Source organism: Saccopteryx leptura, chromosome 2 (genome assembly GCF_036850995.1).
Source record: "Saccopteryx leptura isolate mSacLep1 chromosome 2, mSacLep1_pri_phased_curated, whole genome shotgun sequence".
Lineage (NCBI taxonomy): Eukaryota > Metazoa > Chordata > Mammalia > Chiroptera > Emballonuridae > Saccopteryx > Saccopteryx leptura.
The window spans coordinates 372,471,891-372,497,402 of record NC_089504.1 but is presented as its reverse complement, the minus strand read 5'-3'; the positions used below and the strand labels follow the sequence as shown (position 1 = coordinate 372,497,402).

Below are 25,512 nucleotides of genomic sequence, written 5' to 3'. Positions count from 1 at the left end.
CAATCCCATGTAGGTCACCTGAGAGGTGCCTGGGCAGGTATCAGGAAGCCCTCGGAGGTTTCCTAGGAACTCACATTTCTGTTAAAGAATTCTCTGACTTCTAGAAAGGAAGCTTGAACTTCTACCCGTGCACACTGAAGGCCTTTCAACATACCACCATGCGATTCATAAAAACCGGTCGTCCCTCTACCTGGTTGCCCCAGTATGTGAGGCTCTTCATTACATGCTGGGGGCATCCAAATAGCTGTTTGACACCTAGAGATCCCATCTGTTAATCCCCGGTTCACAGACCTGTCTCCATTGTCCACCTGAAGGCACCACAAATGCTCATGTCCAAACAGCATTCACTCCTCTGCAAAACCCACTCTGTCCTCAGCCTTCCGAGTTCAGTTCATGGTATCCCTATTTCCCCAGTGGTGCGATCCAGGAATCACAAAAATCTCAACGCTCATTTCTCTTCCTCACACAGTGACAATTCTGCCCATTCCATCTTCAAAACTGTTCTCCAACCTGTTCTCTCCTCTCTATTCCCATTATGACCATCTTCATTCGAGTCTTCAGTGAGCATCATGGGACTCCCTGGGCTCCCTGCTCCATGTCTTCCCACTCTAATCAATCATTTATGGTGCCACCAATGTGAGGATTCTAAAACATAAATCTGGCCATGGCACTTCCAGCTCTTAATGGCTGCTGATGGGTGGCCTCTGGCCCATTAAAAGGGCCCTTCTCACTTCTGCAGCCTCGTCTCCCATCATGCCGCATTCACACCTTGAACTGGAGATGTCCCACCACTTGCAGTTTCCTCAGCATGCCCAGTGAGCACGCTGCTGTGCCTTTGATACGTCTTCCCCCTGTGGAATGCCCTCTCCCTCCTCAATCAAAGCTCTTCATAAATGTTGCCTCCTCTGAGTAGCCTTCCCCACCCAGTCAGGCTGGCCTGTCCATCAAGAGCCAGGCAGCAGACTGGACCAGGTGGGAGCTGGAGAGTGCGGAGGAGACTGAGCTCATGGATCCTAAATCCAGACCTAGTCCCGCTGCCTCTGATACTGAGTGTGAGTGACTTTAAACCGAAGCCAGCTCCGCAGCTGAGGGCCCAAGCCACCATCTACTAACCTGTACCTTGCTTGTTGTACTGGAGTAGTTAAGTGAAAATATGGGCAGACAGCGAGGAGTCAAATTCAGCAACAGGCAGGTTCTTATGGGGCCAAGTGTGACGAAATCACTTGGGTGGATTCTCCTAAATCAAGGCTGAGACGATGTGAGCCACGGACTAGAGTCCTACCATCGTGTCCTGCAGCTCTATAACTGTCCTTGTGCCTGTGTGTCCCATATTGAGAGACAAAGGAATGTCCCCTCCTCAAGGGGCTCACTGTGGACACCCCTCTCCCCATGTCCTCACCTGTCCGGGGTAGACAAGTACTTCTGCTTCTGGAACTTCTTCTCCAGGCCCATGAGCTGCAGCTCGGTGAAGATGGTACGACTCCGGCGGGGCTTCTTCTGCCGGGGAGTGAGCTGCTCCGTCTCTGACTCGCTGCTGCCCAGAGCCTCGCCACCCGGGGCCTCAGCAGAGGCGACTTCCGCAGCAGTGGGGCGGCGGGACAGCGTCTGGGCGATTCCGGGTGTGGCGGGGACCAGGTGAGAGATGACTGTGGGCTGTCGGGTGATCACCGAGAGGAGAGGATATGCCCGAAGGGAAGCAGGGCCTGGAAGACAAACAAGGAGGCAGGTCATCCAAGGAGCAAGGGTGGAAGGAGGTCAGGGGCCCTTGGAGGACCACTGGCTGAGACTGTCTGACTGGAGGCCCCCAGATCATAAGGAGACAGGGGAAGGAGAAGCAACTCAAGACCTGTAATGGCTGGGTGCACAGGAAACATGCAGATTTGCTAAGCCTGGTGTGTGCAAACATTCAAAACCCTCACGGCCAAGAAGAGGTTCCTGCCGTTCCTTAGATTTTTGGTAGGAGGGTGCTGGTTTTGGTTGTTTTTTTTTTAAGTGAGAGGAGGGGAGATAGTGAAACAGACTCCCTCATGCGCCCCAACCAGGATCCACCTGGCAACCCCAGTCTGGGGCTGATGCTTGAATCAACTGAGCTATCCTCAGCGCCTGGGACTGATGCTGGAACCAACTGAGCCACTGGCCATGGGAGGGGAAGAGAGAAAGAAAGGGGCAAGAGAAGTCTTGGCCAGTTGGCTCAGTGGTAGAGCATCAGCCTGGTGTGCGGAAGCCCCGGGTTCGATTTCCGGCCAGGGCACAAAGGAGAAGCGCCCATCTGCTTCTCCAACCCTCCCCCTCCCCTTCCTCTCTGTCTCTCTCTTCCCCTCCCACATCCAAGGCTCCATTGGAGCAAAGATGGCCCGGGCGCTGGGGATGGCTCCGTGGCCTCTGCCTCAGGCGCTGGACTGGCTCTGGTCGCAACAGAGCGTCACCCCGGATGGGCAGAGCATCACCCCCTGGTGGGCGTGCCAGGTGGATCCTGGTTGGGCGCATGCGGGAGTCTGTCTGACTGCCTCCCTGTTTCCAGCTTCAGAAAAGTACAAAAAAGAAAAGAAAAGAAAGAAAGAAAGAAGAAAGAAAGAAAGAAGAAAGAAAGAAAGAAAGAAAGAAAGAAAGAAAGAAAGAAAGAAAGAAAGAAAGAAAGAAAGAAAGAAAGAAAGAAAGAAAGAAAGAGGTGAGAGAGAGGAAAAGAAGCGGATGGTCACTTCTGTGTGCCCTGACTGGGGATCGAACCCAGGACATCCATATGCCAGGCTGATGCTCTATCCACTGAGCCAACCGGCCAAGGCCCTGCAGTTCCTTAGGTTTCAAGTGACTCTTTCCTCTCTCTCTTTTGAACTCTTAAATTGTGGTTTCAGAAATAGGGGTCAATAGGCTGAGCAGATGAAGAGGAGTAGTCAGAAAGCACTGGAAACACATACTTAGGAAAGCCAAGACAGATCTGTAATACACAACCTGCCCGAGATCTACCTGTGGTCTTTGTAAAAATAGACGGTTGTAACTGCAAATGCCTCCTGAAAAGTCTATTATATATACCCCGAATCATAATGCTTTTCAGATTTAGAAGGATGCTTAAAGGTTATTTAAGTCAACTCCCTCATTTCAGAGACCAGGAGAGAGTCCCAGAAAGGCTGAGTGAGTTCCCCAAGATCACAGAGCTCAGAACAAGCAGATTCGGGAGTCAAACCACATTCTTCTGGCTCAAGTCCAGGGCTCTCAGCACCTCGTCTTGACTTACACAGAGACAAGAGGGGGGCAAAAACGAGCTAACTCACATGAAAACCCAGACACATTGTGACTACTGGCCTACAGTCCTGTGTTAAGGAGGATATTCAGGCTGGGCTAGAGCTTGGCTGGGGAAAGAAGGCTGAGGTTGATCAATGAGGTCAGCCATGGACAGGCGGGAGAGGGCGGAAGGGTGGCAAATGTACCAGTGATGTGACACTCCTGCTTTAGGAATGTCAAGGCAAGGGTACTTTTCTGTCCAAGAATATGCTATGTCTTTAAAGTTCAAGTAAAAATGTTCTTCCTTTTCATGATTCAACAGGATCAGGTTTAAAATGTGCTGACCATTAGCTGTGTGAATCATGTTAACTCTGGGGTCTCAGTTGTGTCATTTACTTAGTGAGTAAAAGTAGATCATTTCAAAGAATCCTTCAAACTCTAACCCACAGATGTCACATATGTATGTCTCATCCCAAGCCCATCCTGATATCTGATGAAAATCGAGAAGGCTCGAGGGCGGCCCCTTGGGGCTCAGTCCAGTGACCACTGGCTACCAGGGCACGGGAAGCCCCTGAGACAACAACACTCACACTGGTTCCAGGTTCAAACCAGCAAACATTACCACGAAGCACTGGGTGCTGCTGGTGTTCTTTCCCCTCAGGGCTGGCATTTCTCTTCTTATTCGTTCCTATGCTTCTGTTTTGGACACGGGCATAGTTATCAAAACAGATGGTTTCTCTTGTTCTTTGACTATGCTTCTAGTAAGGCTCAGTCAAAACCACAGCGTTGTTAAAGAGTAAATCACCAAGGGCGATGACTTCCAGTAATGCTCCAGCCAATGCTAACAAGTTGAGGTTTTGTGTGGCAGACTCTTTTAAAGAAAGAAACAAAGCATCTGGGAATGATATTTTACAGCAAGAAAATGAAGACACGCAGCCAGTGGTGTTGGGTCTCCCAGAGCACATGATGAAACGCCACTTCTTGAAAAATGATTCTGAAGTTTCTTATACAGACAGGAGATGCTTCTCGTCTCAAATCATCTATTCTGCTATCGTTTCCAAAGAAACTGTCTTTCTTTACTATACAGGCAAACTTATAATCTGGAAATCTAACAGTTTATCAAAATAGGAAGTGGCTAGTTACCTGTTTTTTTTTTTACCTAAAGTTTTTTTTTAATTCTTAATTTTTTATTATTATTAATTTTAATGGGGTGACATTGATAAATCAGGGTACATATATTCAGAGAAAACATATCCAGGTTATTTTGACATTTGATTATGTTGCATACCCATCACCCAAAGTCAAATTGTCTTACGTCTAGTTACCTATTTTTAAGAGAGGCTTTAAATCACCAGAGTTTCAGCTTTCTCTTTTGTAAGAGAGTTAAATTTATTTATTGTTTGCTTAACATTGAAAAATATTTTGGAAATATGGTAATATTTAGTATCAATAGGATATGGGGAAATAGGCACTCATATATTGTTGGTGAATGTGTATAACAGCATAGTTTTTGAGAAGGACAAAAGAAGTATCTATCAAATTGTTGACCAGGCGATTCCACAATTTGAGACCTATGTGCTATGGGCACAAAGATTTATGTACAAGCATATTCACTGCAGCCTTGTTTATCACACTGAAAAGGGGGGCATAACCCATATATCTATCAACAGGAAAATGGTTAAATAAATTGCGCTACATCTATAGCACGGCCTACAATGTAACTGTTAAAAAGAACTATCTATATATACTGATAGATATACTATATATAAACTATCATTAGAACAACGGACAGTATCATAAAAACAAAAACAAAAAACAAAACAAACAGAAAACCAACTGTGTGCCTGCATTTATAAATGCATTTTTAAAAGAAGTCCTGGAATTTACCGTATTTTTCGCTCCATGAGACGCACTTTTCCTCCCCCAAAAAAGTGAAGGGGAAAATGCCTGTGTGTCTTATGGAGCAAAAAAGACAGTATTTTATTAAATATTTTAACACACCATTTGGTTCAGAATATTTTTTTTCTTATTTTCCTCCTTAAAACCCTAGGTGTGTCTTATGGTCAGGTGCGTCTTATGGAGTGAAAAATATGGTACTCACCAAACTGTTCACAGTACTTACCTCTAGGAGTGGATACAAAACGGGGTGAAATGAAATCTACATGTACCAAGCTAACCCTGTTTGCAATCTTGCCATAAACGTTTACTGAGCATCTACTGTGGGCTATCCTCTGTTGTAAGGGCTGGGGGAGCCAGCCCTTACTGGGACAGCAGTGGCTACTACAAAGGCCCACCTTTATGAGACTTACCTTTCAGTCATAAAAGTAGACAGTAAAGAAAGAAATACATAATGCCAAGTAGAGATAAATTTAAGACAAATACCACAGATTGTGATGATCAAACGGGTATTTTAGATAGGGAGTCAATGGAAGGCCTCTGTGGAAAAGGTGACATTTGGCAGGTAAGTGACCCAGTGGAGACGAGAGCCTCGAGGTGACACAGGCAAGGGCACTCCAAGCATAGAAATGACTCATGCAAAGCCCTGAAGTGAAATTGAGCTTGTGTCCAAAGAACAGCCAAAAGGCAAAGTGAGTAAGTGGTGGTGGGGGGGGGGGAGATCACAGGAAACAAAAATTTGGAGAAACTGGCTACAGTCAGATCATATAGGGCCTTGTAGGCTGGAGCAAATAATTTGGATTTTATTCAGAATGTAACAAAACCATTGAGGAGATCTGAGTTGGGGAAGGACATGATCTGATTTATGACTTTAAGATCCCTATGGCGCCTGGCCTGTGATGGCGCAGTGGATAAACCTGGAAGGCTGAGGTTTTCAGTTCCAAACCCTGGGCTTACCTGATCAAGGCACTTATGAGAAGCAACTACTGTGAGTTGATGCTTGCTGTTCCTCCCCCTCCCCCATCTCATCTCTTAAAAAAAAAAAAAAGATCCCTATGGCTACTGTGTGGAAGAAGAGAAGTCAGTCAGGAGGCAAGGCAATATTCTGGACCAGAGGCGACTGTGTCGCAGGCCAAAGGGGCAGTAGGTGCGGTAGGGAGAAGCAGTCAGATTCGGGGTGTACTTTACATTTAGGGTTGAAAAATTTGTCGTAGGACTGAATGTCTGGTCTGGAAGAGAGTGTTGTGTGATGCCTGTGCTTTTGGCCTTAGCAAGTAGAAGAACGACAATGCCAGTTACCAAGATGGGCAGACTAGACTAAGAGCAAGATGAGGTGGGAAATTTATTTATTTATTTATTTATTTATTTAATTTTTATAAACTGACAATATCAAGTGCTGTTGATGGTGCAGAGCAACTGAAACTCTCATATATTGATGGAGGGAATGCAAAAGGGTATATAGCCTCTTTGGAGACTATATGTTATATGATGCAGCAATCCCCTCTCCTAGGTATTAATCCAAGTGAATAGGAAACACAACAACCTATATGCAAATGTTTATAGTGGTATTATTAGTAATAACCAACAACTGGAAACAATACAGAAATCCTTCAGTTGGAATGGATAAATAAACTGTGGTTCACACACACAAACGAATACTATTCAGGAATAAAATGGGAACAAATTATTGATACATGCAACAGCATGGATGCATCTCAAATGCTCCACGCAGAGTGGAAGAAGCCAGAATCAAAAGGTTGTATAACTCCATATACACGACATTCTGGAAAAGGCAACATTAGGGACGGAGGGATCAGTGGTTGCCAGAGGTTTGGGGAAGGGGAAATGTGACACAAAGGAGTAACACAAAGTGGGTGCCATGATGAGACTGTTTGTATCTGGATTGTGATAGTTGTTACAGAATTTTACACATCTATCAAAAGCTATAACCATACGCTAAAATAACGAGTTTCTACTGAATATAAATTAAAACAAAAAATAGTCAATAAATATCTTAACCACTATTTTGTTTTTATTACCAAAGTAACACAATTTATTATTAAAGAAATTTAAAACAATTCAGAAATATATAAAGTAGAAGTCTTCCCTCACAGTTTCCGACCTCAAATTGTAGAGATAAACCTCACAATGTTCCTATGTGTATACAAACATACATGTGTTCCAAATATAGTAACATGGATGCTAATCTATTGACACACATAGTAGTGTTTATTTTGTAAAATATAAATATCACTTTGTTTTTCCTAAATGCATAGCAAATAATCCCAAAACCATATGATAACTGGTCCATTGACTTAAAATGTCAGCTTTAAGATTCAGTAAGTCCCCAAAGGAATGAAGTTGGGAATTTCTGTTCATCAGAATTCTGGGAATCAGCTGGGGAATTTTAGTCACCAGAATTCTGAGAATCTCCTACTCTCTAGAAAAGCAGCCAAACTGGGGAAAGAAGAACCCTTCTCCAAGGCTGCCCTCGGGGCAGGTGGTCACAGTGAGAGAAGGCAACTGCAGGGCTGCTACATGAAGGCATGGGTGGTAGAGAAGAGGCTGGGGGAGACCAGCGCTGGGAAACCCCCAGATCAGAGAGAGGGCGGAGTTTTCAGAGGCTGCCAGGAGCCTGCAATACTGGGGAGAGTGATCGCTACTCACAGAGGATACCGGAAAATTATTTTAATTATGTGTAAATTTCATAAATATATTCCTTTAAGAAAAACAAAAGATCTTCATGTTTAAGGCGTCTGTGGTCATATTTCTGTTGTCTTTGATTATAATTCTGTACATATGCTGGGCCATATGTGGCCCTAGACATAGTTGGGTTATATTGTATACATGTGTCGGTCTCTGAACTCTCTTCTGCAGAACTCATATGTAAACTTATTATTATGGATTTTTTTTTCGTTTTATTATTGGGTTCAACAAGACTCCCCCCTCTTTATTCTTTTTACAAAACTTTCTTGGCTATTGTCATTAACATATTTTCACAGTTAAATTTTAGAATCCAGTCATTAGAGTCTTAAAAAGCAGATCCCACTTAAAATGTGATTAGAATTACACTAACCTTACAGATTAATTTGGGGAAAGACGGTTCCCTTGACGATCCTGTCCTCTGGTAGGTTGAAAGCAACCATTGTTATTTTAAAACACCTTTCAGATATTTATGCAATTTGGGCCCATAAAGCTTAAACTTAATGAAAACCTTCATTTAAACACACACACACACACACACACACAAACCTTCTGATTAATGACAGTGATTTAAGGCTTTACTGAAGTCTATAGTTTCAGGACCCTTGACCCAGGGTTCTGATGCAAATTGTGGCAAAACTGCAGTCTCCCCCCTAGCTGAGAGCACCTGCTGATGTTGGGGGCACACACACAAGGCCACTGTGATGCTGATCAACGTTTGGGGGTTTCAGGAGGACCACCATGGTAAATAAATATAATTGCAGTGAGGCGCTGTGTGGGTTTGGGGTTTGTGATGTATGTTTCTGGGGTTCAGAAGGAGCAAACATGGCTGGAACAAGAGTCAGGGTGGGTCATGCATGTCTGCAAAATAGCAGGCCTCCCTAAAGGCAAACCAATGGGGCGCAGAAAACTGAGACAAAATATACTTTAGCCAGCTGCTTGCTGTCTTTTCTTGTTTTAATACATGACCTGATTTCCTGCAAAACAGCACTGGCCCAGAGCTCTAACGTCACAAAGCACTGGCACACCCCCATTCCGTGCTGGCACAAAACTACTGCGGGCTAGTCCAGCCACATATTTACATTTTGGCTAAAAATCAAATTTAGTTTTTGAAGATAGGGGGAATTTATAAATTAGTGAATACATTAGGGGGTACTTTGGTTACTGAGAAGGCAGATAATATATAACACTATGTATTAAGTATGTCTTTCTCTTTTCCTGAGAATTCTCACTGTGTGAAAATGTTGACTGAAAACAGCTGCCTGCTACCCTTGGATCTTGCATATACACTTGTGAAATTCAAGCACATTAGCGGCTACTGAGAGGGAGTAATGACTGTAATAAACCAAAGACATTGTTTGAGCAAACATACTTTGGTTTGACACAAGGAGTGTAAACATGACTGCAATGTGTGCGCTTTCTAACAGTGCTTTTCTTCAACCAATCCCCCTCCCCACTGTTTTGCTGTAGGATGGCTATCACATAACTCCTCCCTGCCAAAGGTCTGACCCTTCAGAGAATCTGTTTCAGATCAGAAAACCTGAGTACATTAGTGGTAGGCTGATGCCGAGAGACACGGCAGGAGTTTGAGGAGATGTGGGGCGTCTGGTAGGCTAAACAGCACATTTTCCATCGCGCTGACCCTGAAACTGTGAGATCAAGGGTGTGGCCAAGCTCGCCCAGAGCGCAGCACACATCCTCACTGCAGGTCCTTCGCTGCAGAAGCCCGTCCACCCAGCCAAGCTGCACTTCAACTTTGGAGCAGAATCTCCAGAGGGGTTTTTGCTTCTACACATCTCCTGTAGGCTTCTCTTCCATTCCTCCAACGTCCCAGTCCCCAGAGGGACCCTCCACACCCACATTTCTGGTTGACATGGTGAGGGACAAAGGTCTGAGTGGATAAGAATCTCCAAGCTGCCTGCCTGACTGACGTATGTTCCAGGAATGTGTGATCTGTGCATCTGCAGGAAGCTTCAGAGGGACACCCGGTGCACACAGAGACATGGGGACAGACGTATTCAGCTAACCTGAAACAGAGACTCAGTGGAGCAACTGGGTAGCGCTGGCTGTTTGCTGGGAAAAGTCATAAACCACCCACACCCAATTATTCCCACAGGCTCACATGGCAGCAGACAGGCTGGTAATTTGGGGTAGTGGAAAGAATAGGACCTTTACCAGTGACTTGTGGGGTGACCTTAAACAGGTTACCAAAACTTTCCTGGTTTCAGTTCCCTCTTCTTAAAGTAGGGCTAATAATAGTCCTTTCTTATAGGTTATTGTGAGGACTAAAGACATTGATGTATGTCAAGTGCATTTAATTGCTCTTAGTTCCTTTTCCTCCTTTCACTTGTGTTGCCTGATACTCTGTGAGTATGCCAAATTAAAGTGGATAAATGATCAAGAAAGCAGACATACCTGTGAACTACGCATGCGTATCTTCTAATCATCTGTGCATTCATGTGCAAAGCAATATTCAGCAACACTAGAATTTGCCAGTTTTTCTTTGCCAAATAGAGGTCTTACAATGCCCTTACAGCTATGTACTGAGACTGCCAGTCACAAGAAAGCTCAAGGAAATCAGCGGAAGGGCCAACCTGGCCAGACGTCCCCCGAGAACTATCAGGACTCCAGAAATAACTGCTTTGATTTTCCAGACCTGTATAAAAAAAGTCACAGAATGGCTTACGAGTTCTGTTGAAGTTGGTGAAACATAAGATGGACCCAAGTCAATTTAAAAAAATTGCAGGGAAAACAGATACGAGGGATTAAAATTAATTTGCCCCGCCTTACGCTGAAAGTAGACTAAAGCAAGGCTGAGCTGTGGGTGAGCAGGAACAAGGCTGAAAGTCCAATTTTGTTTGTCTAATGGACCATCTGTATACATGCGAAAGATGGAGGGAGGAAAGGAAACATAAGGAAAGAGTCTTTGAGTGGGCTATTAAATTTGCGATGCTCTTAAGTTTCTAGCCTAGCAAGAGTCAATGAAATCCATGCAGTCTTTATAGGTTATGGCTTCGTATGACTAAAGAAAAGAGAAAAATGTTTTAAGAGGTCAACTTGAAGGCTTACAAAACATCCTAGCCATTAACTACCTCACCAAAGGGAGGGGGGCATTTTGATGAGTTAAATATAAATGAATTAGAAACATAAGGAATAAAGTTATTCTAAAATCCATAAGACTGCCATAACGTAGACTCTGGAATAAACATCTAGTTAAATAAAAATCTTGTTTGAAAAATAAAAGAGATGAAGCAGGGGGATCTGGGGAAATGAAAAAATCTGGAAAATAAGCAAAGGACCTCAGAGCAAGCCTGGTAGACCGATTGCACCATCACAGCACCATTTCAGAGTCTTGATTTTGCAAAGAGACAAGCTCAGTCTTATCACGTTCAACCTGCAGTGTCATCAAAACTGCAGACGCCCACAAAAACTTTACCAGGCTACACTGGGAGCTAAGTGAAATCAAATTAGCTAGCCTGGCAGATAAGTTTGCGGACCTTCCCATCCGCCTAAGTGCCATACCACCCTAATGTGGTCATCATCCACCCTCTAGCCATCACCACTCCACATCTCCCTCAGCCAGGAGCACACTGGAAATGGCATTGTCTTTCTCCTCCTGCCCATTCTGCTATCTACACACACCCACAACTGCTTTCATCCACACCTCATAATAGCTCACTGACGAAAAGCTTCCCGGAGCAGCTGTTGTTTAGTACAAAGACTGAATTAATCACTCCTACCTCCATGTTTGTGCCCTTACTCACCTTTACTTAATTGGAATCTTGTATAAGAGTTAATGTGTTTACTATTGCTCACTAGATTTCAAACTTCTATAGGACAAAAATCAAAAAGTGCTTCTTCCTAGTGCCATGATGGCAAACCTATGACACGTGTGTCAGCACTGACACACGTAGCTATTTTCAAACAACAGAACTCCGGCACAGAGCATCTAGTTCTGGGACTTCCGGTTAGGCCCTTAGGGGATCTTTGACCTCACTTCTGGCCGGCTGAGCAGGGAGCAGCGGAATGCCAATGCCTCAGGGAACGCATCTCTGGGGGCCCTGTGATCGCCATTACCAGCAACCACATAACCACAGCAACCATCATCCAATCTACTGTTCTGGGGTGTCATGGATTTCTAATTGACCATCATTACTGAGATAAGTGAGGGGGAGGCTGGGAGAGGTGAGGGCCTGTGCTATGGGTGCCGTTTCCAGCCATTAGAAATAGCGGCAGCCATCTTAATTTACATAAGATGCAACTTGCAGAATTTCAAGACAGCATCTGGGCTCAGGTGTTTGTCGACTTGAGGTCAAAGCTTGAGAATCTGGAAAGGTGCAGCTTGGAGAATCAAGAGGAGTGCCACTACAAACAGGATATTTGGAGTGCCTGGAACCAATTACTAGACTTCAATTTTTCCCCTCTGCATACTTTGTGAGACCTTATTCTCAGCATTAAATAATATCAAAACCAACAAAAGAAACAGATTGACAGATGAAGTCAGTAGCGCTTGTTTGGGCTTGAAGTGTACAAAATACGAACCTTCAATTGAAGATTTAGCCAATGAAATTTAGCAACAAAAAAGCCACTAATAGGCAGGTTAAAGAATTCCCCGTCCCCCTCACTTATCTTAGTTCACGGCACCCCACACAAGTTAAATAATATCAAGACCAACAAAAGAAACCAACTGAGAGGTGAACAAAGAAGTCACTAAGCAGGTAAGTTAAATAATTAGTTTTTGGTTTATTAAATACAGTTATATATTACAATTATACATTTTTGTTATTTAAACTATAAATATCACGAAATTATGTTTTTTTTTTTCTCAAAGTGACACACCACCCAAGTTATGCTCAGTATTTTGGCAAATTTTGACACACCAAGCCCCAAAGATTGCCCATCACTGTCCTAGTGTCTCACCCTATGCCTTACTTAAACTGATTTCACCTGGAATCAGAAGATTAGAGCTAGACACGTGGTTTTGACATTTTTAGGCTCTACTGGCTTTGCTCAAACTATACTTTCAAGTTTCTGTTTTATATTGTATAAAATGGCAATAATAATGCTTCTCCACAAGCTTGTTGAAGGCTAACACTGGACAATAATTATGAAAAAATATTTTTAAACAATTTAGAACTATACCAAAAAGGCATTAATTCTTTTCAAACCCTCAAAAATCACTAATTTTAAAAATTTCAGGGATGCTTCTGTTCACTAAGGAGCCACAACACTTGTGCTAACCTAATCCATCCCTTTGCCTTGTACCTGTGCCTCACAATTTCAAGTTAACCTCCTGGTGACACAGGGACAGTTTGCACAAAGTTGACGAGGAGAACCCTCTGGTTCAATGCCAACGTCAGTGAACTCTACCAGATAACTATTGAGCTTTGTGCTTCCTGCTAGAGACAGGAAGTGAAACAGTTCCATATCTCTGCTCACAGGCAGCCAATTATCTAATTGGAGTAACAAGATGTAGGGAAAACAGCTCTGTTAGGCTTGCTCGCTTGCACTTTGCATGATTAGTGTTGTGTAGTCTATGTAAGGCTAGGGGTGCTTGCCCTCAGGGCGGATTGCAGATTGCCTGCCTGCCTGCCACTGCAAGAGACCATTTTGCTGTTAGTTTGCCTGCTGCCATGAGAAGCTGTTTTCCCCTGTTTGCTCGTCTGCTGTTGCGAGAATCTATTAAATGGGAATGGCCTACTGCTTTCTGGCTCAGCAGTTCCTCTACCATCTGCCCGAATCCAATGTCAATGTGCCTGGCCTTGGCCACTGGCATTGCATCTACTGTAGTAGGTAGGATTCAAATCAGATCATTATGGACCTGCTGACACCCTTGAAGGGTGAGACAGAGGAGTGGCCATTGTTCTCCAGCATATGGTTCCCTGTGGCTACCCTGTTTGGGGCCATGGGCTGGGTGTTTTTTACAGCCCTGTGAGAAGAAACTAAAAGCTCTGTGCAAGAGGCTGCGTGAGGTCAAAAGCTCCAGTGTAAAATGCAGGTGGAACACCAATGGTGCCTGGAACTGGAACTGTCACTGGACAAATAATTTGCAGGTTCAAGAGCTTCAGTTTGCCCAAGAAGCTGAACACTGGCACCGGCAGGTGTTAGAGAAACAATTGCAGGTTCAAAGAGCTCGAGTCTCAGCTTCAGGCCAAGAGACGGCAGCCACAAGAGCCAAAGTGGTCACTGAAGAAGGAGGTGCATCTGTGGCGGTGGAGGGACTCTGAGTCAGCAGCAGCAGGTGTTTCCAACTTCTCCTTCCCTAAGGAGGAGGAGGAGGTTCGAGATGAAACTGCTATTAGCAGACTCAGAGCCCAGCTGGTTGTGATACAGAAGGTAAAAACCCAACAGCTGAAAGTGCCTCAGAGGCAGGTACAAACCCCTCTGCAAGTAGTGGAGCACTCTGTGGTCTGACCCTACACCCAGAGTTGATGGAGTTAGAGGTGAAATTCAGGCAGAAACCCACCAAGTCCCTGGCAGCTTGGTTGCTGAGGTTGTGGGACATAGGGGGTAGATGGCATCATGCTCTCTGGAACAGAGATGGAGAAATTAGACGCCATTATCATACACTCCTCCTTGAGGCAGCATCTTCAGAACTGCCATGACAACCCAGGAAACCATGCCCTATTAAAATGGGTGATGGCTGCCATTCGTACAGTCTGGCAGAATTCTGGAGACTTGCTGGGGACAGTGAGTCAGTGGCAGTCATATACGAAGCTGTGGCAGGCCCTCTGGAAACTAAGTATGAGGAATGCTGCTTTCAACATGAGGTCCCATGGGCCAGATGAGAAAGTGTTTGTGGCATGGACGAGGGACCTTATTCTCTGTAGTGCCCTATCAGCCCTTTCTGGGTCACTAGTGGCTATCCTAAGCCCCTATGTGGTGCAGACCATCAACATGGTTACACAGACGGTGGCAGATTTGGGGGATGTGGAGGCAGCATGACATCATAAGGTTGTGTGATCTGCTGCCCATGCTGCCCCCTCCAACTAACAAGAGAATGGGTTTGTAATGGTTACCCAAACACAGATGTGGGTAGATCTGATTATGACCAAGGCAGTTAAAGAGAAACTGAATGGCAGGTCTAATAGAGTCCTCTTAGAACTTTGGCTGCAGCTTACACCAGAACAGAGGTTCCAGGTGCTGAAAAAGATGGGGAAGCCGGTAGCTCTGGCAGCTGCCAAAAAAATAGCTAGTGTTTGGGTTGCACAGTTCCAAGATTATATGATGGAGACAGCTGTGGGAGAGGAGGATCCCCAAAACAGGTTGTTCCAGTTAATATAGGGGGAAGGCCAAGGGACCCGTCTAATAGGGATGGGTGAGGGGCTGGAGGTCCCTTGTGAAATTGACAATCCACACTGGCCCCCTTATAATGTGAAGCAGGTGCTGGCCTTAGAAGATAATAGGTGCTTTTTTGCAGCAGCAGAAGCAGCAGCAAACTGTCAAGGCAGCACAGGCCTTGAATGTGACTGACTCTGCCAGGCCCTGTAAGCTTGCTGAGGGGTTCAGATAGGGCTTGTGGCAACAGGTAGAGCACATATGGAAGGTGCTGAGGTCCGTTAATGAAGAGCTGTGTGGCTACTTGCCTTTAACAGACCTTTAATTTGGTGATTTGCACAGACACTGGGCTGTGTATTGTGGACTGATCACTGAGTGGGTGATGGACTCTTGAAGCAGAGACTGTGACAGGAGGGGGACACTGGCTCCCTTGCTGGATGGAAACGCTGTTTGTGGACAATAATGAGAGATGCTAATAGGGGTACCTGGCCCCTGTAGAGGCCCTCCTATACCATGCTGTTGCTCTCATCCAATTGCAGCTATGCACCAAGGACACTTTACAGCTTCAATGGACATAGCCCTGGACTATACAGGGCCTCCCACCTACCATGGGGAAGGTTAGAGGTGGGCCTCCAGTTAACTCCCTGGGCAGAGTGCTCAGAAAGACATTGTGAAGGGCACCTTTGTAATTATTGTCACAGCGTGTGCCTTTGTAATTTGGTTGCTATAGTCTGTTCTGTTTTTTGTTTATGCAACGTACCTCACTTCCCACACAGGGGCCATAGTGGAAGATACCTGCCGACGTAGATTGTGAAGTGAGCAACCCTAAAGGGGTGGATTGTTGGGAAACAGCTGTGTTAGGTTTGCTTGCTTGCACTTTCCATGATTAGCGTATGAGCATGTGGCAGGGTCACCTGTATATAGCCTAGGCTGTGAAAGACTGCAAGCTGGCAAAGCCCTCACAGTTTAAGGCTTAACCAAAGATTAAGCTCTTTCCCCACACCTCCAGATTGGCTATGAAGCTGAGTATCTGTACTTGTCCCAACACCCCACCTCATTTGCGTGATTAAGTTGCCAGAGGTAATTTACATGCCCTTCCTCTTTGTTTGTTCTGATGTTGGTTGATTTCAGTTATGTATGGTGGGGGGCTTTTTGTTTACACCTTAAATGGATTCCTGTTTATGCCTCAGATGTGTGACTTCCTATTGGAGACTTTCTTATTTGCATATGGCTCTATACTATATAATAAAGCAAACCAGGAGGATTTGCTCGGCTCTTGCAAGCTATCTTGGCGTTGCAAAGAGACCTGATCCCATCCTTTTTTCTAATTTTATTTCTTCATTCCACACCATTCTCACTCAGGACCTGGACAATTACTAGCCGCACCGGTCTGCAGCAGTAGGCTATGGGTGCTTCTCCCCAGATTGCCAGCCCGCCACTACTAGGGGTTGTTGTGCTGTTCATTCACCTGCTGCCAGGAGAAGAGGCTTTCCCCTGCCTGTTTGCTTGTCCACTGTTGCAAGAATCTATTAAACGGGAATGACCCAATGCTTTCCAGCTCCATAGTTCCTTTACCGTTTGCCTGAATCCAATGTGAACCTGCCTGGTCTCAGCCATTGCTATTACATGAGACATTAAAATAAAAGGTAAAAATTAAAAAAATAGAGCATGTGGCAAATGCTGTGTGGCATACAAACCGTAGGAATCCAGGACAGACAGCTGTGCCCTACAGCGGCAGTTTCCAAACTTTCTCATCTCACGACACACATAAACTATAAGGTCTACCGGAAAGTTCTGTCCGTTTCTATCACAAGTTTCGACACGTAAGCGCATGTTTATTTGGAGCGTGTGTGCCTCTCTGTTTTTATCACTTAATGTATACATACTGACGTAGCAAATTAACTAAAACAAAGCTGATTCACGTTAGTCTTATGTGTGAAGCGATAGTGTACCCATGGCTACTGATAAAGTTCATTTACACCACTGTATTGTATACGAATTTCAACAAGGAAGAAATGCTACAGAAGCATGTAGAAATTTATTGAAAGTGTTTGGTGAAGGTACAATTTCTGATAGGACATGCAGAAGATGGTTCAAAACATTCAAAACAGGTGATTTTGACCTTTCTGATAAGCCACGTTCTGGGCGACCATCTTGGATGGATGACGATGTTGTTAAGACCATGTTGGAGCAAGATCCTTTTCTGACAACATCGGAGATCGCAGAAAGGCTTAATTCAGCTCAGCAAACCATTTCGGACCATATTCAGAAGATAAGATTGGTGTGGAAATATATTATTTAATAAAGTTTATTGACGGTAAGAAAAATTTGTATTTTGTTTTATTCCAAAAACAGACAGAACTTTCCGGTAGACCTTATAATTACTAAAAATTCTGTGACACACCAAAATATACATTTTTTTTTGCTGATCTGACAAAAAAAAAGGTATAATTTTGGGTCATTCACACCAGATGAGGTTTAATTTGACAATCTAAGGGAAAAGAGGTCAGTGACCCTAATTAAACAGTCAGGTATGACATGCTTTTAAAATTCTTGCAGCAGGCCAGTTGAAAATTGCTGCTCTTTAGAGTACAGTTGTGAAAAGAGGAGGAGCTGGGTTATAAGGGGAAAGATGGGGATGGATTCCAGAGGCACTACCAAGAAGAACCACTTGTATCTGGAAAACCACTAGATTGAAGTAGGAGAGTAGAATAGGGGCTGACATATAGGAGGCATAGGAAGACTCAAGGACTCTAGTGGTAGCTAATGAGATCAGAGCACTTCTGCCATGCGAGAACTTTTTGGGAGAAAAGATAAGACTTACAGAGGCATATTTAGGTTGAGATGACAACCAAACACCCAAGAAATGGCACCTCCCAAGCAGAGAGAGTTACAAGTGGTGCCCCAGCAGAAGGGCTCTGAGAAGGGGATGCACATTTACACAGAACCAGAAATGAAGGGAATCCGTCTCCAAAGAAGAAAGACTTTAAGACCAACAGAGGATAAAGGACTGGGCTTAGGGGTACATCTTCACCAATGGGGATGAAAAAGTAGACAGAACCTATAAGCAAGGCAGCCATGGCAGCACAGGCTAAAGAGGACAGGATCAATGAAAATAGCTGGAAAGAATGTCAAGAACGGTAAATTTTCAACAAGATTACTCACTAGTGAAATCTTCTGACCTGACTTTGGAAACTTCCCCCCTTCTGTGACATTCCCAGAACTATCTTCCTGGCACAGGACTCTCCTCCAGGCAGGCTGAGAAATATGCGCTACGTCAGGACACTGGGCACAGGTTCCAGAAAAAAAACACAGGAAATTTGACTACCTTTCTGCTAGTGGCCCTGTGGGTCCGCAGGCAAGCTCCTGATTACCCAGATGAGGATCATCCACCAAACTCAGAACACCTTCTGCCCAAATGTAATTTTCTAAATCCAGTTTAATGTCCTTCTTCTCCCGACATATTCTGATCCCAGTTTAAACATATTCCCTATAGCAGTGGTTCTCAACCTGTAGGTCGCGACCCCGGCGGGGGTTGAACAACCAAAACACAGGGGTCACCTAAAGCCATCGGAAATACATATATTATTAGTTGCAAAGAATTAGAAAGAAAGTGGGATAAAAGAGAATACAAAGTCAATTTAATTTAACAAATTATGAATATCTAGTGTAGATACTGTGCCAAGAAGTGGGGATAAAACTGTACACACAACATACCGGGTCCTCGCCCGACCTCTGGTCTGCCCAGGATGGAAGATGGTTAAGAAAGTAGCTCAGGGCGCCACACAAGCAGTCAGCAAGAGGACTGAACCAAGTATAAGTGGTCAGGATCCCCCTGAAAGGGGCTCACTTAAATTGAGGTTTGAAAAATGACTTTAGCTGAGATTTCAATCAAAAACAAATAGAAAATAAAAAGGAACAGGTAAAAGCATACAAATTTGCCAAATATTAAATGTAAAAAAAAATATGTATTTTTAAGCAAAACAAAAATCACAAGACCAGATAAAATAACTAAAGAAGGCATTTGTGCTTCACTGAAGACTTAAAGAACTTCTGATGCTGAAATTGATCCCACCGAATGGGGACAAGTGGGAAGAGTCAGTTCTCTGCTGGAACAGGAAAGCAAGTCATTAAACAGGAGCCCTCTCAAACAAACCAGTGTCTGGGAAGACACCCCACACACACACCAAATATAGTCAATAATCAAACATTGCCCTTTGCTGTGATAACTGGCATAATACGGGCATTTTCATCAGGATGTATCATGAAGTCATATGATTTCTATGGTTAAATCTCCTCTTCCTGATATTTCTTTATTTTCTTTTTCAAAATATAAAAGAAAGTTGGCATTTGGGTTTTTCTTTTTTAACTGACTTATAAAGAGTGGAAGGGATAGACAGACAGAAACATTAATCTGTTTCTGTATGTGTCCTGACTGGGAATCCAACCAGTAACCTCTGCATAACAGGATGATGCTCTAACCAACTGAGCTATCTGACCAGGCAAGAAAAAGTTTATTTAAAAAGTTACAGAAGTAGGCCCTGGCCGGTTGGCTCAGCGGTAGAGCATCAGCCCAGTGTGTGGAAGTCCTGGTGTTCGATTCCCAGTCAGGGCACACAGAAGAAGCGCCCATCTGCTTCGCCACCTCTCCCCCTCTCCTTCTTCTGTCTCTCTCTTCCCCTCCGCAGCCAAGGCTCCACCGGAGCAGAGTTGGCCCGGGCACTGAGGACGGCTCCATGGCCTCTGTCTCAGGTGATAGAATGGCTCCAGCCGCAACAGAGCAACGCCCCAGATGGGCAGAGCATCGCCCCCTGGTGGGCATGCCCGGTGGATCCCGGTTGGGTGCATGCAGGAGTCTGTCTGCCTCCCCACTTCTAACTTTGGGAAAAAAATATCAAAAAAAAAAGTTACAGAAGTAGAAGTGAGCCAGCTGGGCTACATAGGCTCAGGAAACAAGTTATAGAAATAAAGGAAGGGTTTTTGGAGCTTAAGAGAGGGAAAGGCAAAAGCAACGCCTCTGGGGGAAGAAATGGGGGAAGGGAAAGGCGAAAGCGTGTTCCCAAGTATCCCTTCATTTTCTAATAAAAGTCTATCCTAAAGGTTATGCAGCTAATGCAATCAGGAGACACAGAACTATATTGCCAGAACTCAAACTTTGAAGGAATCTACCCATCAAAAGAGAGGAGAAAAAAGAAGCTCTGTATTTGGTGGAAGGATCTAGTTGAATAGAATGAAAGAGTTCCTCTCCCTTTCTTCTTTTTCTCAAGCCATTACGATCAAATGGCAGATCATGTATCCCCAAAAAGTATTGGGGAAATTATAAAGCGGACATCAATATATACTCATGTTTGAGTCTTGTTCTTGTAGGCAATAAGGGATAATAGTTGAAATACCAGCAATAAGATTCTGCAACACAACAAACGTGAATCATGTGGAACATGTTTACCCAACTGGTAACCATGACCAAAGACAGTTGTTGCCTGCAGCAAGAAGGTCTTCCCCTTTACTGCACTGAGCCAAACCTGTCTTTAATATCCACTGTACCTTTAATGCCATTAAGCTTGCTTACCTTTCAGTCCATAAGGAAGTCGCTTCCTCTAAATTTTCCTTATCTGTAAATGGTGGAGCTAGTTGGTTTTAACGTCCCTTTTTGGTACCAAGATGCAATGATTCTATGAACACTTACCATCAAAGACAGGGTGTCTCGCCAACATTTTTCAACTCAATTGTAAGGTCTTTCCCTTATACTTCATCTTCCACAATGTTCTTACCATCTTTGCACAGGATATTAACTGAACAAGCAGTAGCTGAATTAAAGGCGTGTGCTAAGAACAACAGTATTAACACATACATGCAAACTTCTCCAGCACTACTAAATCTCCACAAGGAAGTGGAGTGATAAACTATTTACTCATCTGATATCCCCATAGGATGATCCAGATCATAACTACTAACAGCAAAAGACTCCATTTGAATAAATATCACTATGCAAAATTAACACTTTGAGGTTTTGTGATTTATAGCAAATGATGCATACTGAACAACAGAACATAGAGATTATTTTATTCTAACCCAGCCTTTAATGGATAAGGCACAGGAAATTACACAGTCACACAGAAAGTTGAAGTCTGACCCAGGACCAGAGCTCAGACCTCCAGAGGTAAGGCCAAATGATCTGTTCAAGTCACTGTATTGCCTTTCTGGGAAAAAGCCACCAAAATGCAGAGCACTGTTTGACCTCACACATTTATTTTCCTCCTTCATGTGGTTCATTTTTTAAAATTATTAACTCTCTAGCCTGACCTGTGGTGGCGCAGTGGATAAAGCGTCAACCTGGAAACGCTGAGGTTGCCGGTTCAAAGCCCTGGGCTTGCCTGGTCAAGGCACATATGGGAGTTGATGCTTCCTGCTCCTCCCCCCTTCTCTCTCTCTCTCTCTCTCTCCCCCCTCTCTATAATGAATAAATACAATCTTTAAATAAATAAATAAAATTATTAACTCTCACTCTGCAACCCAGTGTTAAAAACAATATGATTTTAATAATCTGAGAAAGTACAGTAAATATTACCAGGGAAGTTTCTGGGCTTTTGAAATTTTTTTCCAGCTTCACTGAAGCATGACTGACAAAACTGTACATTTATGGTATACATGATTTGCTATACGTACACATTGTAAAATGATTACCACGATCAAGCTCATTAACATAGCCGTCACCTCATACAGTTGCCTTTTTGTGGTCAGAAGAACCCTTAAGATCTACTCTTAGTACATTTCTGGTATACAGTACCTTATTAACTATGGTCACCATGCTGTACCATAAGGTCTCTAAAATTTATTCATCTTATAACTGATAGTTTGTACCCTTTGACCAATGTCTCTTCATTTTAACTTTTTTAGGATGCTAATATAAATGAGAGATCATGTGGTATTTATATTTCTGTGTCTGACTTACTCAATATAATGGCATCCAGGTATCCAGGTTCACCTATATTGTCTTAAATGGCAGGATTTCCATTTTTTTTAAGGCTGAATAATATAAAGTATATATAAATAATTATATATATATATCATGTTTTCTTTATCCATTCATCTGTCAATGGACACTTAGGTTGTTTCTATGTTTTGGCTATTGTGAATAATGTCACAGTGAACATGAAAGTACAGATATCTCTTCTAGGTAGTGTTTTTATTTCTTTCAGATATTACCCAGAAGTGAGATTGCTGGGTTATATGATATATTTTTACTTTTTGAGAAATCTCTATACTGTTTTCCATAGTGGCTGTATTCATGGTGTCTATTTTGCAGGAAGCTTAAGAGTATCAGTGATGTATCAGAGATGGTAATACAACCTATTACCAGCAATCTGAAAGACTTCTGCTTGGAAATTTCTCCTAAATCGGGCTAAAATACACATTTAGAAAGAGAAGAGAGAGGAAAGTAAAGGTAAACTTTTGATTCTATTACAACTCAGCCTGAAATATTGGCACTAATTTGTTCATTAAAAAAATAAAATAAAATAAATAATAATAATAAACTCACCCTGTTGTAATTAAGGGCCTTAGGAAACATCAATCTTTCCAAAAGAAGAGAGGCTCAACAAGTCACTAAATCAATTTCATGTCTCTTCAATTCCACCCATAATCTCAAGGCAATGACAGATGGAGGGGACAAAGTAAAAAAAAAAAAACACCTTCCAACAGCACCATGGCCTACCAGGGGTCCCCAAACTTTTTACACAGGGGGCCAGTTCACTGTCCCTCAGACCGTTGGAGGGCCGCCACATACAGTGCTCCTCTCACTGACCACCAATGAAAGAGGTGCTCCTTCTGGAAGTGCAGCGGGGCCGGATAAATGGCCTCAGGGGGCCACATGCGGCTGCGGGCCATAGTTTGGGGACACCTGGTTTGCGCGCGCGCGCACACACACACTCCTCAAAAAAAAAGTATCTGATGACTAGGGCACATATCTGGGATCTGAACAGAAATTTGTTTGATTCATAGCCATGTTCTTTTTTTTTTTTTTTTTTTTGTATTTTTCTGAAGCTGGAAACGGGGAGAGACAGTCAGACAGACTCCCGCATGCGCCCAACCGGGATCCACCCGGCACGCCCACCAGGGGGCGACGCTCTGCCCACCAGGGGGTGATGCTCTGCCCCTCCAGGGCATCGCTCTGTTGCCACCAGAGCCACTCTAGCGCCTGGGGCAGAGGCCAAGAAGCCATCCCCAGCGCCTGGGCCATCTTTGCTCCAATGGAGCCTCGGCTGCGGGAGGGGAAGAGAAAGACAGAGAGGAAGGAGAGGGGGAGGGGTGGAGAAGCAGATGGGCGCTTCTCCTGTGTGCCCTGGCCAGGAATCGAACCCGGGACTTCTGCACGCCAGGCCGACGCTCTACCACTGAGCCAACCGGCCAGGGCATAGCCATGCTCTTTTAATTGGACTATCTTGCCTTCCAAAATGTTAAAACACAATTACCAGGAATTTCCTTTCCTTATATTCCAGTGTTCCAGATAGTTGAGGTAGTCATACCTCATTAGAATCTTCTGCTTCTTTCAGGTTGTGCTGGTGAGTTATGCACTGGTATTTGCTCATATTGCATAAGAAGAGTTAATAGTTACCTCAACGCCCCCATGATATTCATGGCACAGCACCCAATTCCCAAAAGAAAAAAAACAGGTAAAGAATATATGTTTCTTCTTAAATCACATTAATGTTTTCCCAATAAAAAGCAACACATTTTAGTGTAGAAATTTTAAATCTATAAAAATATAAACACAAACAAAAAAAGGTATGTATATTTCCACATACAGCAAATCCAATGAAGTTCACAGATTTCTGAAAGATGAAGGAGATGCTGTTTGAGAGGCTCTGCTCTGCTTGAAGAATGATGGCACTATAGTTTTAGTCCAGGCAAGAAAAGAGAACAAGTAGTTATGTTTCCTGGGGAACAGCTGCGGTTGAAACAACATGACATTCAGAAATCCATCTAACACAGAAGTAATGACCCTATTACCGAGACCAAAAAACAGCCAAGCCACACACATGGGCAAAAACTTAGATTTGTAACCAGATGCCCAGGTTTTTTCTCATTTTCCATTAGCCATTACCCCACTGACCATGTGAGAATTAAGAGGCATTTTTATAGAACTTTCAGCCATTATTTCTAGGGATATATACTAATATTGCTATGGGTTTCCCTTAATTAGTCAAACTTATTTCCCCAGCTGGTAACAAGTTAGCAAGAGCTCTAAAAAAGCCATTGCAAAAACAAATACTCCTTCTCCTTAGGAGACTCTGAGCTCAAGAGTTATAGACTCAAAAATTGTCATTCTATCAACAGAAAATAAATAAGGTCAGTAAATTGTAATACAGAATATTACCAAGGTTATTTCAAAATACACATTATTTTTTAATTGTTATTTATTGATTTTAGAGAGAGAGGAAAGAAAAACATTGATTTGTTGATCCACTTATTTATGCATTCGTTGGTTGATTCTTGTATGTACTCTGGGATCAAACCCACAACTTTGGTGTATCAGGATGATGCTCTAACCAACTGAACTACTCGGTCAGGGCTTAAAGCACAGATTTTAAAAATAAGTATATATTTATAAACATTAGGATCTGTTGCCTACTGAATGGGATGGATATCAGAACAAGGTTTTGGAATTTAATTAGAAAATGGAAAATTATGAAAATGTCAATGTGCTAATCAACATATTTCACTTTATATATGTATTACTATAAACTAAAAAAGGCTAAAGAAATGTAGGTGTTATTACTATCTAACAGGGGACCTCTGGACCAGCACGGTCCTTCCCCAAACATTTACCTTCTTGCCATCAACATTACAAAACCAATTCCCACACCACATATAACTAACGGCAGAGACACAATGGGAGACTGCCATGGGCTCACATCCCTCAGACAACTACAATGTGTATTCCTCTCTGCTATTCAGATTCAGCTCAGAAAAGAGGTTTTTCAACAAGAGAAACTTTTAGGTCCCAAAACAGAACTTAAACATGCACTTTGCCCTACAGGCATGGGATCCTTCAATTTGGCTAGGGTTCTCTTCTCATGGTCCAACCCCACTGGCTACCCATCCTGCTGTCTACTCAATTCCTTTCAGGCCAGCTCCTGCCTTCCCTCTCATCACACGTGTGAAGGGCGGGATGAGGCTGTTCCAAGAGCAGCACCCTCCCTGTCCTGGGGAACGGAACTGAAGAGGAGTCAGGGCATCACAGTGTCCCTTTCTGATCTGGCTGTGTCCACAGTATTAGCCCACAACTTAGCAAAGGACTAGCAGAAGTATCCAAATGTCTTTTTAAGTACAAATACCAGGACACTCTAAAAGCCTCCCAAAATAGCCTAATCAGCAGCCAGATTACACCATAGCAAAATCTCAGTGGGAAATTCA

At 43.5% G+C, this 25,512-nt stretch overlaps 1 protein-coding gene across 1 annotated transcript in view; it reads right to left on the bottom strand.

Annotated features, from left to right (window-relative positions):
* The window catches only part of BARX2 (BARX homeobox 2), an 86,628-nt gene that overhangs the window by 14,889 nt on the left and 46,227 nt on the right, over window positions 1-25,512 (bottom strand). Inside the window, exon 2 of the mRNA XM_066365225.1 lies at window positions 1,400-1,703. Within this exon, the coding sequence (XP_066221322.1) occupies window positions 1,400-1,703 (304 nt within the window). The remainder of the gene's footprint in view (window positions 1-1,399; window positions 1,704-25,512) is intronic.